The sequence below is a fragment of the Megascapheus bottae genome, chromosome 3, assembly GCF_031878675.1.
Source record: "Megascapheus bottae isolate mThoBot1 chromosome 3, mThoBot2.hap1, whole genome shotgun sequence".
In the NCBI taxonomy this organism is placed as follows: domain Eukaryota; kingdom Metazoa; phylum Chordata; class Mammalia; order Rodentia; family Geomyidae; genus Megascapheus; species Megascapheus bottae.
In genome coordinates this window covers 46238502-46251264 of record NC_143511.1, presented here as the reverse complement: position 1 = coordinate 46251264, position 12763 = coordinate 46238502, and the positions used below count along the sequence as shown (strand labels likewise).

Below are 12763 nucleotides of genomic sequence, written 5' to 3'. Positions count from 1 at the left end.
AAAATGGCCATATAGGATGAGACTAAATGAAAGGACCTCCAGGATATGGAAACAAGAGCTATATAATGTATGATTGTTGTTCTTAATGTACTATGTTATTTCTCATCTCTTTTGTTGTCCTTTGGTTATTCTCATATTGTTACAGCATCTTACCTTGTTATTTGGTATATTGTATGTATATTTATTTGAAATAGGAAAGGGAAGGGGAAAAACAAGATGAGGGGGGTCAGAGGGAGAGAAATGGGGACAAAAACATGAGAATGGATATCCATGTGTATGAAGTAATGCACCTTCTATCTGGCAAATATAAATGTAACCCTTCTATTAATTACAATAAAAAAATAGAAAAAGAAAATTAGGAGTAGAGTTGAGATTGATGGGGAAAATGATTTAAAAAAAAAGGTAATTTCAAGCAAGATGTCTTGTATTCATAAACTGATGTGTTGAATGGAAACTCCTTTTGTACAACTAATTAAATATAATAATAAATAATAAAAATAAAAAACAAAAAAGAAAAACTTCCCCATGCTCCACCATGCTAGCCAATGGTGAACACAATTTCTATGTCCCTCCTTTTTTCATGTGGGATATTGATAAAGAAGGAGTAGGAATGATGATTCTTTTACAATCTAGACATACTAACTTTAATTAGCATCAGCTTTGGTAATCACTGCACACTCACTTTCATAGCCCTGATTTTGACATAATAACATCATAACAGGCTGTCTTGAGTCAATAAGGAAGGCATATTCTTTCCCAAAAGAAATAGTCACATACATAAGCATTAGCAAGTAAAATCTAGTCTTGATTTTTATTTGAAAGTCTTTCTTTCCTCTCTATGCTACATCCCGATATGCTTTCTCCAGGATTGTTTGTTTTAACCAGGAAAGGAAGGAACAAGGATATGATTGGTCAATGCTGTATTTTTTTTTTTTTGTGATTCCTGAGGCTTGAACTCAGGGCACGCAGTATCCTTGGGCTTCTCAAGGCTAGCACTCTACCACTTGAGCCACAGCATCACTTCCAGATTTTTCTAAGTATGTAGTACCAAGAAATCGAACCCAGATCTTCAAGTATGCTAGGCAAGCATTCTATCATTAGGCCAAACTCCTGTCCTTCAACACTGTATTTTGAAGGTAAAATATGCTGCTAAAAAATTCTTTAAAACACCAATTTCCAAATCATGAAAACTGAGTAGCTTCATTACCCAAAACAAATGTCATTTTTCTTAAAAAATAAAGTCTGATTTAAAACATTTGGTGGAATCATGGTTTGAATGAGTGTGTTTTGATTCTGCCTACCAATACTATAGTTATTTCAGCTGGCCTCCTAGAAACATTAGCTTCAAATCTTGGAAAGGCAAAGTCACATAAAAGTGCTTTGTGCGACTACAGAATGGTATAATTTTGTTTAGTTACACAAAGAAATGGCTCTGATATATATTGTGTATACTAGTGGTATATCTTTCTTATGCAGTACCCAGAAAGAAATATGTTTGAATGTAAATTGACTAAAACAAATAAGCATGCCAAGATCTTTTCCCATATAATTTCAAGTGTTTCTCAGAAATTATCACATTGCTTGAAAATTTTCCCTAAGTACTTCCCAGAACCTTATTTTCAACAAAATATTTTGTCACCATTTTATGTAAGTCCTTTTTTTACATGCTTATACACATATATACAGAAACATGTAGACACAAATACTAACCCATCAATACTTAGTAATACGAAATCATGTAAATTAAAGAGATAAACATAATCTAACAAAAAAATGGGATGGGGGGCTGGGAGTGTGGGCCTAGTGGTAGAGTGCTTGCCTAGCAATCACGGAGCTATGGGCTCTATACCAAGATACCACATACACAGAAAAAAAAGCCAGAAGTGGTGCTGTGGCTCAAAGATGTAGATCTCTAGTGTTGAGAAAGCCCAAGGACAGTGCCCAGGCCCTTAGTTCAAGCCCCAAGACTGGCGAGAAAAAAAAAAATGGGATGGGGATAGCCCTAAAGTAGTTAAGAGTACCTGGAACAGGTAAATTTTTTGGCTAAAAGGGAAGTTTGGAAGGCTGGCTTGAAGGACAGGTTAAAATTGAGCTATTTTAGTTTTAAAAGAGGTAATGGGGGCCAGGAGTTTCACCTAGTGTTAAAGTGCTTCCCTAGCATGCACAAAGACCCGGGTTCGATTCCTCGGTACCACATACATAGAAAAAAAAAGCTGGAAGTAGTGCTGAGGCTCAAGTGGTAGAGTTCTAGCCTTGAGAAAGTCCAAGGACAGTGCTCAGGCCCTGAGCTCAAGCCCAGGAATGGCAAAAAAAAAGTAATAGAAGAATGGAAGTGATGAATATTGAAAATTTTATAAATTTTGAGATTTCTTCTTCCAAGCTACTATAGCACTAAAGGCACCTCTTTCGCCAAAGAGATAGTGCCCTTTAATGACTAAAGCTAACTCTGTACAACTCATAAATTGTATGAACAATCTATTTCCTAACCTTCATCTACTACTTCAATAGAATATTTATGCTCATATCATTTGAGAGAGTTATCAGAGCATATTTCTTTCTCCTTAGGTAACCTAGAATAATATATTTCCTAAATTTTGGGTCACATCCTGAGGAAGAGGCCCTTTTCTTATGAATGGTACAATGTTATTATTTCCACTGGATGAATAAAATTCCATTATGTGTAGATATCACATTTTTTTAATCTATTCATCCATTGAGGGGTACCTGGGATAATTCTGTCTTGTCAGTGGTGAAAAATGTTGCAGTGAACATGGTTATGCTGATGTCTTTATTACAATCTTGTTTGTGTTCTATTGGATAAATGCACAGAAGTGAAATTGCTGAGCCATACAGTAGGTCTATGTTCAGTTTTGTGAGGAAACTCCCTACTGCTTTCCAGAGTGGTTGAACAAGCTTACATTCCCACCAACAGTTATTAGAGTTTGGCCACATCTCCACCAGAATCTGTTTTTGTTAGTGTTCTTGATTATGACTATTCTAATAGGGTGAGCTACCTTTACAGCTTTATTTTGTTTTTCAAGACGTTTTTGTGCTTCTTTAAACTGATGGTTAGGATTGATGCAAGTGTCATTCTCAGAGGGTTAAAAAGAGCGCTGTGCTTATGGGTATAAGAAATGATGCCTTAAAAATTGGTGAAGCCATAATTTACATGTTTAAATATATTTCTCTCAATCTATGCTGAAATGTATTGTCTGACATTACATTGCAGGATTTTAAGTCCTACCTCCAGGCAGATCTTCTAGTTACTAGCAAAAATGAAAGTGTGAAATGCTTTTTAATGTATATTTAATAACACATAGTCTGATGATTGCTCATGTGTAATCCCCATGGACTCCCTTTGCTATCAGAGGAGGATGCTGAGACAATTTTTACACATTTATTCTATCTAAAGCCATCATGTGTTTACTTTTCAAATATCCAACAGTCATTTATAACAAAAATCATAAAATGTGAAATACTGTAATTCAAACTTTGAGTCTCATGATTATAAACAACTTTCAGGAAAAGTAAAATACTTTTCACATTATTCCACTTTATGAAAATCAGCTTCCTTTAACTGATAATAAGATACATCCATTTAAAAAAATAAGAGATACCATTTGGTAGGAGTTAGAGGGGTAATCCTACTTTATTCATCTTTTTGATTCAGAGGTTCACATTACGTTCCATTTAAAGGAATTTCCATCATTGAATCCAGTATCATGTCTGCTTGTGTTGAAGAAGTAAATTTCGCAAACTATACTTAATTCCTTCCTATGGTGTCACTATTTAATAAAGATTAAGGTACCAATTTTTTGCATTTATAACGGGTTGCACAGCAAGAGTTCGCGTCTTGTAACTAATATATGCTAAATAGTTGCATAATATATAGATCATTGTTTTTAAAATAGCAATACTGAAGGCATTTTAGATCACAGAGCCCCAGTGGTCTACATTGTGTTTGCTTTGACATTATTAAATGCAATCTGTTTCTCTAACTGTGACTCTAATTACTAGATTTGCATGACAGAAAAGTTTGCTTTGTGGGTTGACTTTTTATTAACTGTGCTTGCATGTTGTTTTCTGCTCTTGCTCCCAGTGTCTCATGAGCATACAGAACACCTTCAGTTGCATTGAATAATTGTGCACCATCAGTAAGTTTTTATGTTTGTTTTTGTTGTCTCTTTAATGTGGCCTACAGGACGCTGCTGGCAAGGTGCTAGACCGCTGGGCCATCATGTCACGAGAAGAAGAAATTATAACTCTTCAGCAGTTTCTGCGGTTTGGGGAAACCAAATCCATTGTGGAGCTAATGGCAATTCAGGAGAAAGAAGGGCAGGCCGTCGCTGTACCATCTTCAAAGACAGACTCTGATATAAGGACTTTCATTGAGAGCAATAATCGCACCAGGAGTCCCAGTCTGCTTGCTCACTTAGAGAACAGCAATCCTTCCAGCATACATCACTTCGAAAACATTCCCAACAGCCTTGCGTTTTTGCTTCCATTCCAATATATAAATCCTGTCTCAGCCCCACTGCTAGGGTTGCCTCCAAATGGGCTACTTTTAGAGCAACCAGGACTGAGGCTGCGAGAACCAAGCCTTTCAACACAGAATGAATATAATGAGAGCAGTGAATCTGAAGTATCTCCCACACCTTATAAGAATGATCAAACACCCAATAGAAATGCCCTGACCAGCATTACTAATGTGGAGCCTAAAACTGAACCTGCCTGTGTCTCCCCCATTCAGAATTCTGCCCCAGTCAGTGATCTAACCAAAACTGAACACCCAAAAAGCTCCTTCCGGATTCACCGGATGAGAAGGATGGGGTCAGCCTCTAGGAAAGGAAGAGTGTTCTGTAATGCATGTGGGAAGACATTCTATGACAAGGGTACTCTCAAAATTCATTATAATGCGGTTCACCTGAAGATCAAACATCGATGCACCATTGAAGGTTGCAACATGGTCTTCAGCTCCCTCCGAAGCCGTAATCGACACAGTGCAAACCCTAACCCTCGCCTTCACATGCCTATGCTAAGAAATAACCGAGACAAAGATTTGATCCGGGCCACATCAGGAGCTGCCACTCCTGTCATAGCAAGTACAAAGTCAAATCTCACGCTCACAAGTCCCGGCCGGCCCCCAATGGGTTTTACCACTCCCCCACTAGACCCTGTCTTACAGAATCCTCTCCCTAGCCAGTTGGTATTTCCTGGGCTAAAGACTGTACAACCAGTTCCTCCATTTTATAGAAGTTTACTCACTCCAGGAGAAATGGTGAGTCCTCCCACCTCCCTCCCAACCAGTCCCATCATTCCAACGAGTGGTACCCTAGAGCAGCACCCCCAACCACCCTCTGAGCCAGTAGTGCCAGCAGTAATGATGGCAACCCATGAGCCCAGTGTCGACCTGGTGCCCAAGAAAAAGCCCAGGAAGTCAAGCATGCCTGTAAAGATTGAGAAGGAGATTATTGATACCGCTGATGAGTTTGATGATGAAGATGATGACCCCAACGATGGCGGAGCTGTTGTCAATGACATGAGCCATGACAATCATTGCCACTCCCAGGAGGAGATGAGCCCAGGCATGTCTGTGAAAGACTTTTCTAAGCATAACAGGACCCTGTGCATTGCAAGGACCGAAATAAGAAGGGCAGACAGCATGACCTCAGAGGACCAGGAGCCCGAGCGGGACTATGAGAATGAGTCTGAATCTTCAGAGCCCAAACTTGGTGAGGAATCCATGGAAGGGGATGAGCACATGCATGGTGAGGTGAGCGAAAAGGTCCTGATGAACAGCAAGAGGCCTGACGAGAATCACAGTGAGCCCTCCCACCAGGACGTTATCAAGGTGAAGGAGGAGTTTGCAGATCCCACTTACGACATGTTTTACATGAGCCAGTATGGACTGTACAATGGTGGGGGGGCCAGCATGGCCGCCCTGCATGAAAGTTTCGCATCGTCTCTGAACTACGGCAGCCCTCAAAAATTCTCCCCAGAAGGTGACCTGTGTTCGAGCCCAGACCCTAAAATCTGTTACGTGTGCAAGAAGAGTTTCAAAAGCTCCTACAGTGTGAAGCTTCACTACCGGAATGTTCACTTAAAAGAGATGCATGTCTGCACAGTAGCTGGTTGCAACGCTGCCTTCCCCTCTCGCCGAAGCAGAGACAGGTCAGTAAATCTCCATTGGCTGCTCCTGCTGAGGGTGGAGGGTGCCAGTTTCAGTCACCTTGGACTTACTGTTAAATGATGCAACTTAGATATTTCTGATGCCACTGTAAAGATTGTCCACGGTGACCTTGTGAGAACTAAGCTGCCATGCTCTTGAGGATTGTTGCTCTTGGTGCTTGTTATGATTAAGCATGCAGAATCATTTGCCATCTTACCCAGTAATGCACGTCATTTTTCTCTGTGGATTGTGTGTTTGTGTGTGCATATGTGTTTCCATGCATCTAGGTGTGAAATAAGTTATCTGTACACAGTTCCCTGCCTCCCCATTAACCTTTACATAGAAGCCGCAGCTTCTATCGTATATATATACATATATATATATATATTATATTTCTGCTTTGCCTTGTGGCTTTTTAATTAAATCAATATATTATCTTCATACACACATATTTATCCAATATAGAAACAGAAATTTACGGATGGAAAGAACCATAGGTCCAGGACATCGAGACAGCCTGCATCTCCGTAGGTATAACCAGAAATGTTATCATTCCTTACATGAGTATTTAGTGTGTCCTTGAATTCTTTACAAGTCATAAAAATATTCAAAGAAAATGAAATCAATAATTATTGTATGGGAAAAGGTGTGGTAGCATGAGTTGCTTTATTTGAACTTTTTAATGTACTTCATCACATCTCTAAAATGTAATCTCCCATATGAAGTAGGCACAGAAGGGGAGACATGCATGTGCTTTTTGAGATCAGTTAGAATACATTATGTCCAGCTTCAGATGGTGTCACACTCTAGCTATGTAGCTGCAGCTCTGAAATAGTTGGGCTTAAACAGAAGCAGCTGCTCGGAAACTACCATGTTCTTTACTAATCAAGCAAATGCAGTGTTATAGAATGTGTCAAGGTGGTTGGCAATAGGTAACAATGTTATCCTTTACTTATGGAGGTAAGCTTGTGAGCAGATTATTTACCTAAGATATCAGCCCAGTTTCGCTACACAATAGCTAGTTCTTTCTATTATATTGGTTGCGGGCTTAGTTCCATGAAGTTGTGATTTTCCAAAAACATTTTCAGAGGAAATGTTAGTACATGGCAAAAACCAACACACACAAAAGAAACAAATTTAATGAGGGAGTTCCAAATAGCTACCACACAGAATTCTAGTACTTATTATTAGATGATAATAAGCTTATTTGCATGAATTCCTGTCATAGTTTTGGATGGTTAGCTGAAAATATTATAGGTCATAACACTGTAATAAACAGCTAGGGGTCCAAAAGGTTACATATCCCAAATGTAATATTTTAATTTATATCCAATCACTAGAAAACTTAGTGCTGCTGGTATTTTGTTCCTGATGTATAAGGAGATACTAGTAAGGGAAAACATTATTAGTAGTGGGAAAACATTATTAGTAGCAGGAAAACATTACAGTCTCCATTTTTATTCTAAGATTAGGAGCTTGAAATTGTCGATACGATAACCAAGATATTCTGAATGGGAAGAATAATAAAAATGTTCTCCCAGCTGTGTTCAGTCTCACAGAAGACAGCAGATTTCAGAAAATAGTTCATATATCGCGTTTGTGTGAAATAGCACATCATACCTAGTCTTTATAACTTTAAAATTTTGTCACACATGATGAAGAAACACACTTTGAAGTTTTGTTGTCTCAAAACATGTATTTTGATCCCACCTTTAAAACATTTTTAAAAAGATACTTTAATCTTGACGTAACACTTTCTTAGGGGAAAAATACTCATCTTTGTGGAGACAATGACTTCAGTTATTAGGATAATTAGGTAAGGCTAGCTTCCACCACATAATCTTAGAAATGGCAATGACATTGAGATCCCGTCTTGTTTCTGTGTCTCAGCAGAGTGGACTCTGGAACATAATTACACCCGTGTTTCAGACTTTAAAGGCCATTCCATTAACTAATGTCAGACTTTTGGATCCCATCTCTGATGTCTCTGCTCTGTCTTTTATACTTATCTTTTCCTCTCTGTTTACTTTGTATCAGTCGGGAACACCCCAAGATGTCTGTGTTCCTGGTTTTTCCCTCTCTTATTTACTGTTGAAACTTAAGTTTTCTTACCTTTCTCTTGAGTCAGCTGTCCTTTCCAAAGAACTCTCCCTTTGTCTTTAATCCTTCTATCCTCAACCCTATATTTTTTTCTTTCTCCAGAGTCTCTGCTTCATCCATTGTGATTCCAGTTTCTTCGTCGTGCAAATAAAGCACTAGAGAAATTTTTGAGAAGAGGATGAAGTGTACAAGGCTTCTAGGATGACTTTTATAAAGCTAACAGATCTTCCTCTTCTTCCTGTTCACAAAGACAGTCTTCTTTAGGCTTAGCATACCATGTGGAACTCTATACACACAGGTGTGCTGAGTTGCTTGCAAGACAATGGACATAAGGGAGTTGTCTTTGGGGCCTTCAGATAGGCATGTTAGTAAGAAGGAAGCAGAAAGCTGTTAAATACTATATTTAAGGTTTTGCAATTGGTTAAAAGGGATGACAGCGTCTTTGCTAATGGTCTAGAAGGACCATAAGATTTTTATAAGTTTATGGTAAAGATTTTAAAAACAAAGAATTTGTTGCCAATGAGTATATGTTTAATAAAGTCAAAAGAGCTACCTACTATACACACAAAAGTCAAATTCATCCTAAGTAACTGTTAGAATAAAACCTAGATAAAAGAAATAAAAATGTAAATAATCTTCTCTATGATACAGTAAGGGTGATCACTAAGGTATTCAGATATATTGAGAACACTGTGAAATAATAGATACTAACTAGATATTTAAATTCATTCCCTATTTGTGCCTTGATTTTTCTTATGCTTAGATATTTTTCTGCTTGAAAACAAGAGGTTGGTTTTTAGTTTTGAAGTATACTTCCTGTAAAGAAGAAAATCTAACTAACTGGCTTAGACCTTTATAAAGGAAGTTTTCTTAAACATCATATCATAAAATCAGCAGAGCTTAATTTACCTTTGATCATTTCTTATCTTCTCACTTAATGTTTGGTCCTCAAGGGGCCTCACTGGCCATGGATCACTTGTATTTGAGAAAAGCACATGTGTAACTTCATTGGGTTTTTACTTAGGGTATAAAACCAAATAAATGTCATTTATTGCCGTTTGCTACTTTGCCAAATTTTGCTGATATCTGCTTTAGTGATTGGCAATTTTAAAACTCTTTCCACTAAAAGGAAGATTTTTTTGGCAGTCATGAGGCTTAAACTATGGGCCTGGGCTCTACCCAAGGCTAGCGCAGGCTAGCATTCTACTACTGAACCACAGTGCAACCTCCAGTTTTCTGGTGGTTATTCGAAGCTAAGAGTCTCACGGACTTTCATGCCCGTGCTGGCTTTGAACCACGATCTTCAGATCTCAACCTCCTGAGTAGCTAGGATTATAGGCATGAGCCACTGGCACCCAGCAGGATTTTTAATACTTGGAAATTAGATGATTTGTATGGAAAGAAATGTCTCTCCTTTGGTTTTCATCCTCCAAAAGTTCTGCCATCTTTCTTCTTCTCTTCTAAGAATAGTGGCCCCTAGTAGCTGAAGTTTATCTTAAATCTTATTAGAAAAATAAGCATATCTGCTTCATCTTTAAGGTGCACAAAGGGTGATTCAGCCACATGAATAAATTTCAAAACAAAATATTGTTTGCCTAAGGTGATTTATAAATAAATACGAGTCCATCATTGGTGCCAGGTGTGAACCTTCCCTGTGATTTCTAGTTAAGTCAGTCCAGATTTAAACATGCAAACTTCTTGATTTGTATGGAGTAGGGCATCTGTATTGGTTTATTAAAACCTGCTGATGTCGCCAGAACTAAATTTGTTCCTACATGGGCCTCTGGGTAGGTAGGTAAAGAGTAAAGATGTATCATTGTGCTTGTCTTATTACCTGATTTCCAGCCCTGTACAGGTGTGCATGAATAAATTAACATGAACTACCTCTGATAAGCCACTGCATACATTAACAACAGAGGTGAAGATGTGAAAACATGCTACCTGTCTCCTGTTATCACCTCAGCATAGCAACATCCATTTTTTTTCCATCAGGCTCTATGTTTGAAAACTTTAGTGAACTTTTCTAGTAAGAGCTTTTCAATAAGTACACACAAGTTCACCAGGCAACACCTCCAAGAAATAAGCCACTTATCACTGAGGGAACAACTAATAGTACATTTGCCCTAATATAATTAGCTGTTAAATGTGATGTGTTAATCCTCTCCAAGAACAAGAGGAGAACATTTTAAGGGATGAACTGTTTCCTTCCCTATGTTTTTCCTAATCAAAGCACAAAGCTCCATTTCAAAAATTCTTTTATAAAGTGAAGTTGTACAGGTCCTTTGACTTTTAAATGTTTCAAAGAAGATATTTTTTCTCCTTGCTGCATTGGCTCTTTTGGCTTTACAATTGAGCCAGTAGATCAATAGGCCTTTTGTACTTACCTCCATTACTTTCCATCAAAAGCAAATAAACAAAATAAATCCCCCTCCTGAGTAACTGCTAGTTGTGCCCTCCTCAAGCAAAACTTTGGTAGTAAGATAAACTTCTGTGTCATTCCTGTCCCTGGGGTTCTTTTTATACACTGGGAGAAGAGCAATGAGCAAAACGGTCTCCTTGTGTCATGGTGAGAGACTGTCAAACCTAAAGAGAGTCTAGGATCTTCCTAATGACCTCCTGCTGGCCCAGCTGGATGCAAGACAAGCTCATTTAAGCCTCTCCTGACCTTTCATTCCTCTACTACAAGAACTACACCAGCCACTTTCATTGTCTAAAACTGCGTACCAAATAGACAGCCAAGTATAATGGCCAGCGAATGATTTTCTTTGCATGGTGCCAACATACCTTTTTTTTAAAAAAAAATTTCTATTGGTGGAGATAATATAAATCTCTTGTGACTATTGTAACTCCCATCACACCAACATATTGTTTCCAAATAGTCCTTACTCATTTTCCTTAAAATCAGTCTCCTCTCTTCTTCTCACTAGTGTTACTGCAGAAATTTCAGGTAGAAAGGTAGATATATAATTAATGCACAGACAGTCTGTTTCATGATGGTACATAGAAAGGATCATTTTCCAGATGTTTGCTTCCCTCTGCTCCACCAAAATCTATTAGGCCCTCTGATAGACTTTAGTTTGAGTGTTACTCGTATTTCATGTTTCATTTGAAACATTTCATAGATATTCTTTCTCTTTTTTAAAAAAGCCATTTTCCTACCAGAAAGAAGGCATAAGACTAGACAAACTAACATCCACTTATATAACCCTGCTCAGATCCCTTCTCTCTTAGGTAAAAGGCTTCTGCCAACTCTCTTGTTTACTAAAAGGAGGGAAGACTTTTCTGTTTAAAATTTATACTGAAAATAAAACTGTAAAGCATTCTTTTTTTTCTTCATTTTGAAACTTACTCAAATAATTTAATGTTTTTGCCATAAGACTCCCATGAGCTTCAAATAAATGAATATAGCAGAATATGAAAGGAGTTTACACTCACCAAAAAATTACAGTGTCATAAAAAAGGATTCAGTCAATTTTATTCTTGAGTGCCGTGTGTGTGTGTGTGTGTGTGTGTGTGTGTGTGTGTGTGTGTGTGTGAAAGAAGCAAGCAAGCTAATCAGAGGAAGAAAATACTTTTTTAGGAAGGAACAATTTTTCTTCAGTTCACATAAAACCACACTTTAAAGAAAAAAAAAAAAGTACCTAGGTTTTATGTCCTCATGCAAGCCGCCTGAATTAAAACAGAAGTTGTAAATTCCTGGTAAAGAAGCTGTTATGCCTGAAGTGTTAGTGATCTTAACTCTAGTACTTTATGGAGTTTATTACTTCTTTTATTAACTAGGGGGAAAAATGTTACCCACTTTCAGTTTAATTCTTCTTGCTTGTGCTAATTTTGACTTTCCTGGAGGGAGGGTGCTGCGGGGGGGGAGGGGGAGTTCTACCTGAACATATTTAGGTGATGCCTAAATTCACTCTGGAATATATCATTTGGAGTTATTACCAGCTACTCAAAGATTATGTTAACATTTTCATATAAATGCACCAAAGTATATGTGTGCTTTAAGTAAACACTCACATAAATAAAATATCAAAAGATAGTTCATCGTTATTTGCCAGAAAGGAGATTCCATCTTAGAAAGTGATGTATGAAGCTTCTTGATCGTGTGGATGAGAAATAGGAAGATTTGGTAAGTGAAATGATTCAGATTCGAGCAGTGGGAACAACAGGCCTTCTGAAGGAAGCCTCTTGTGATCTGATTACCAGCGGAAGGGACCTTCTCTAACTCTGCTGCCTTTTTAGTCTGCTCTGTCACAGAGGGGGCACCGGTGGGTCACTTAGCTCACTAGTAATTGTGTTTTACAGACTTCTAAAGCAATTGGCTCAGTCAGTCCCAATTCAATAAAAGTGGAGAGCAAGAGAGAGAGAGCACTTTTGTTCTATTTTTTACTTGAAATTATTTCATTCAGCAGTCTGTCTTTTTTATTACCAGGACTTGACATTAGCACTCCAAGCTGTATTAGCATCCATTTCAGCAGTTCAGTAATGGTATTAAAA

The 12763-nt window shown here is 37.9% G+C and overlaps 1 protein-coding gene across 7 annotated transcripts in view; it reads left to right on the top strand.

Moving 5' to 3' along the window:
• Bnc2 (basonuclin zinc finger protein 2) overlaps positions 1 to 12763 on the top strand; it is a 414469-nt gene that overhangs the window by 391824 nt on the left and 9882 nt on the right. For 5 of the 7 annotated variants that reach the window (XM_090330026.1, XM_090330027.1, XM_090330029.1 and 2 more), the window contains one exon: positions 4202 to 6171. In XM_090330026.1, coding sequence (XP_090186152.1) covers positions 4202 to 6171 — 1970 coding nt within the window. Of the gene's footprint in view, positions 1 to 4201; positions 6172 to 6634; positions 6701 to 12763 lie in introns of all 7 variants that reach the window. The other 2 variants (XM_090330031.1, XM_090330030.1) reach the window with 2 other exon arrangements.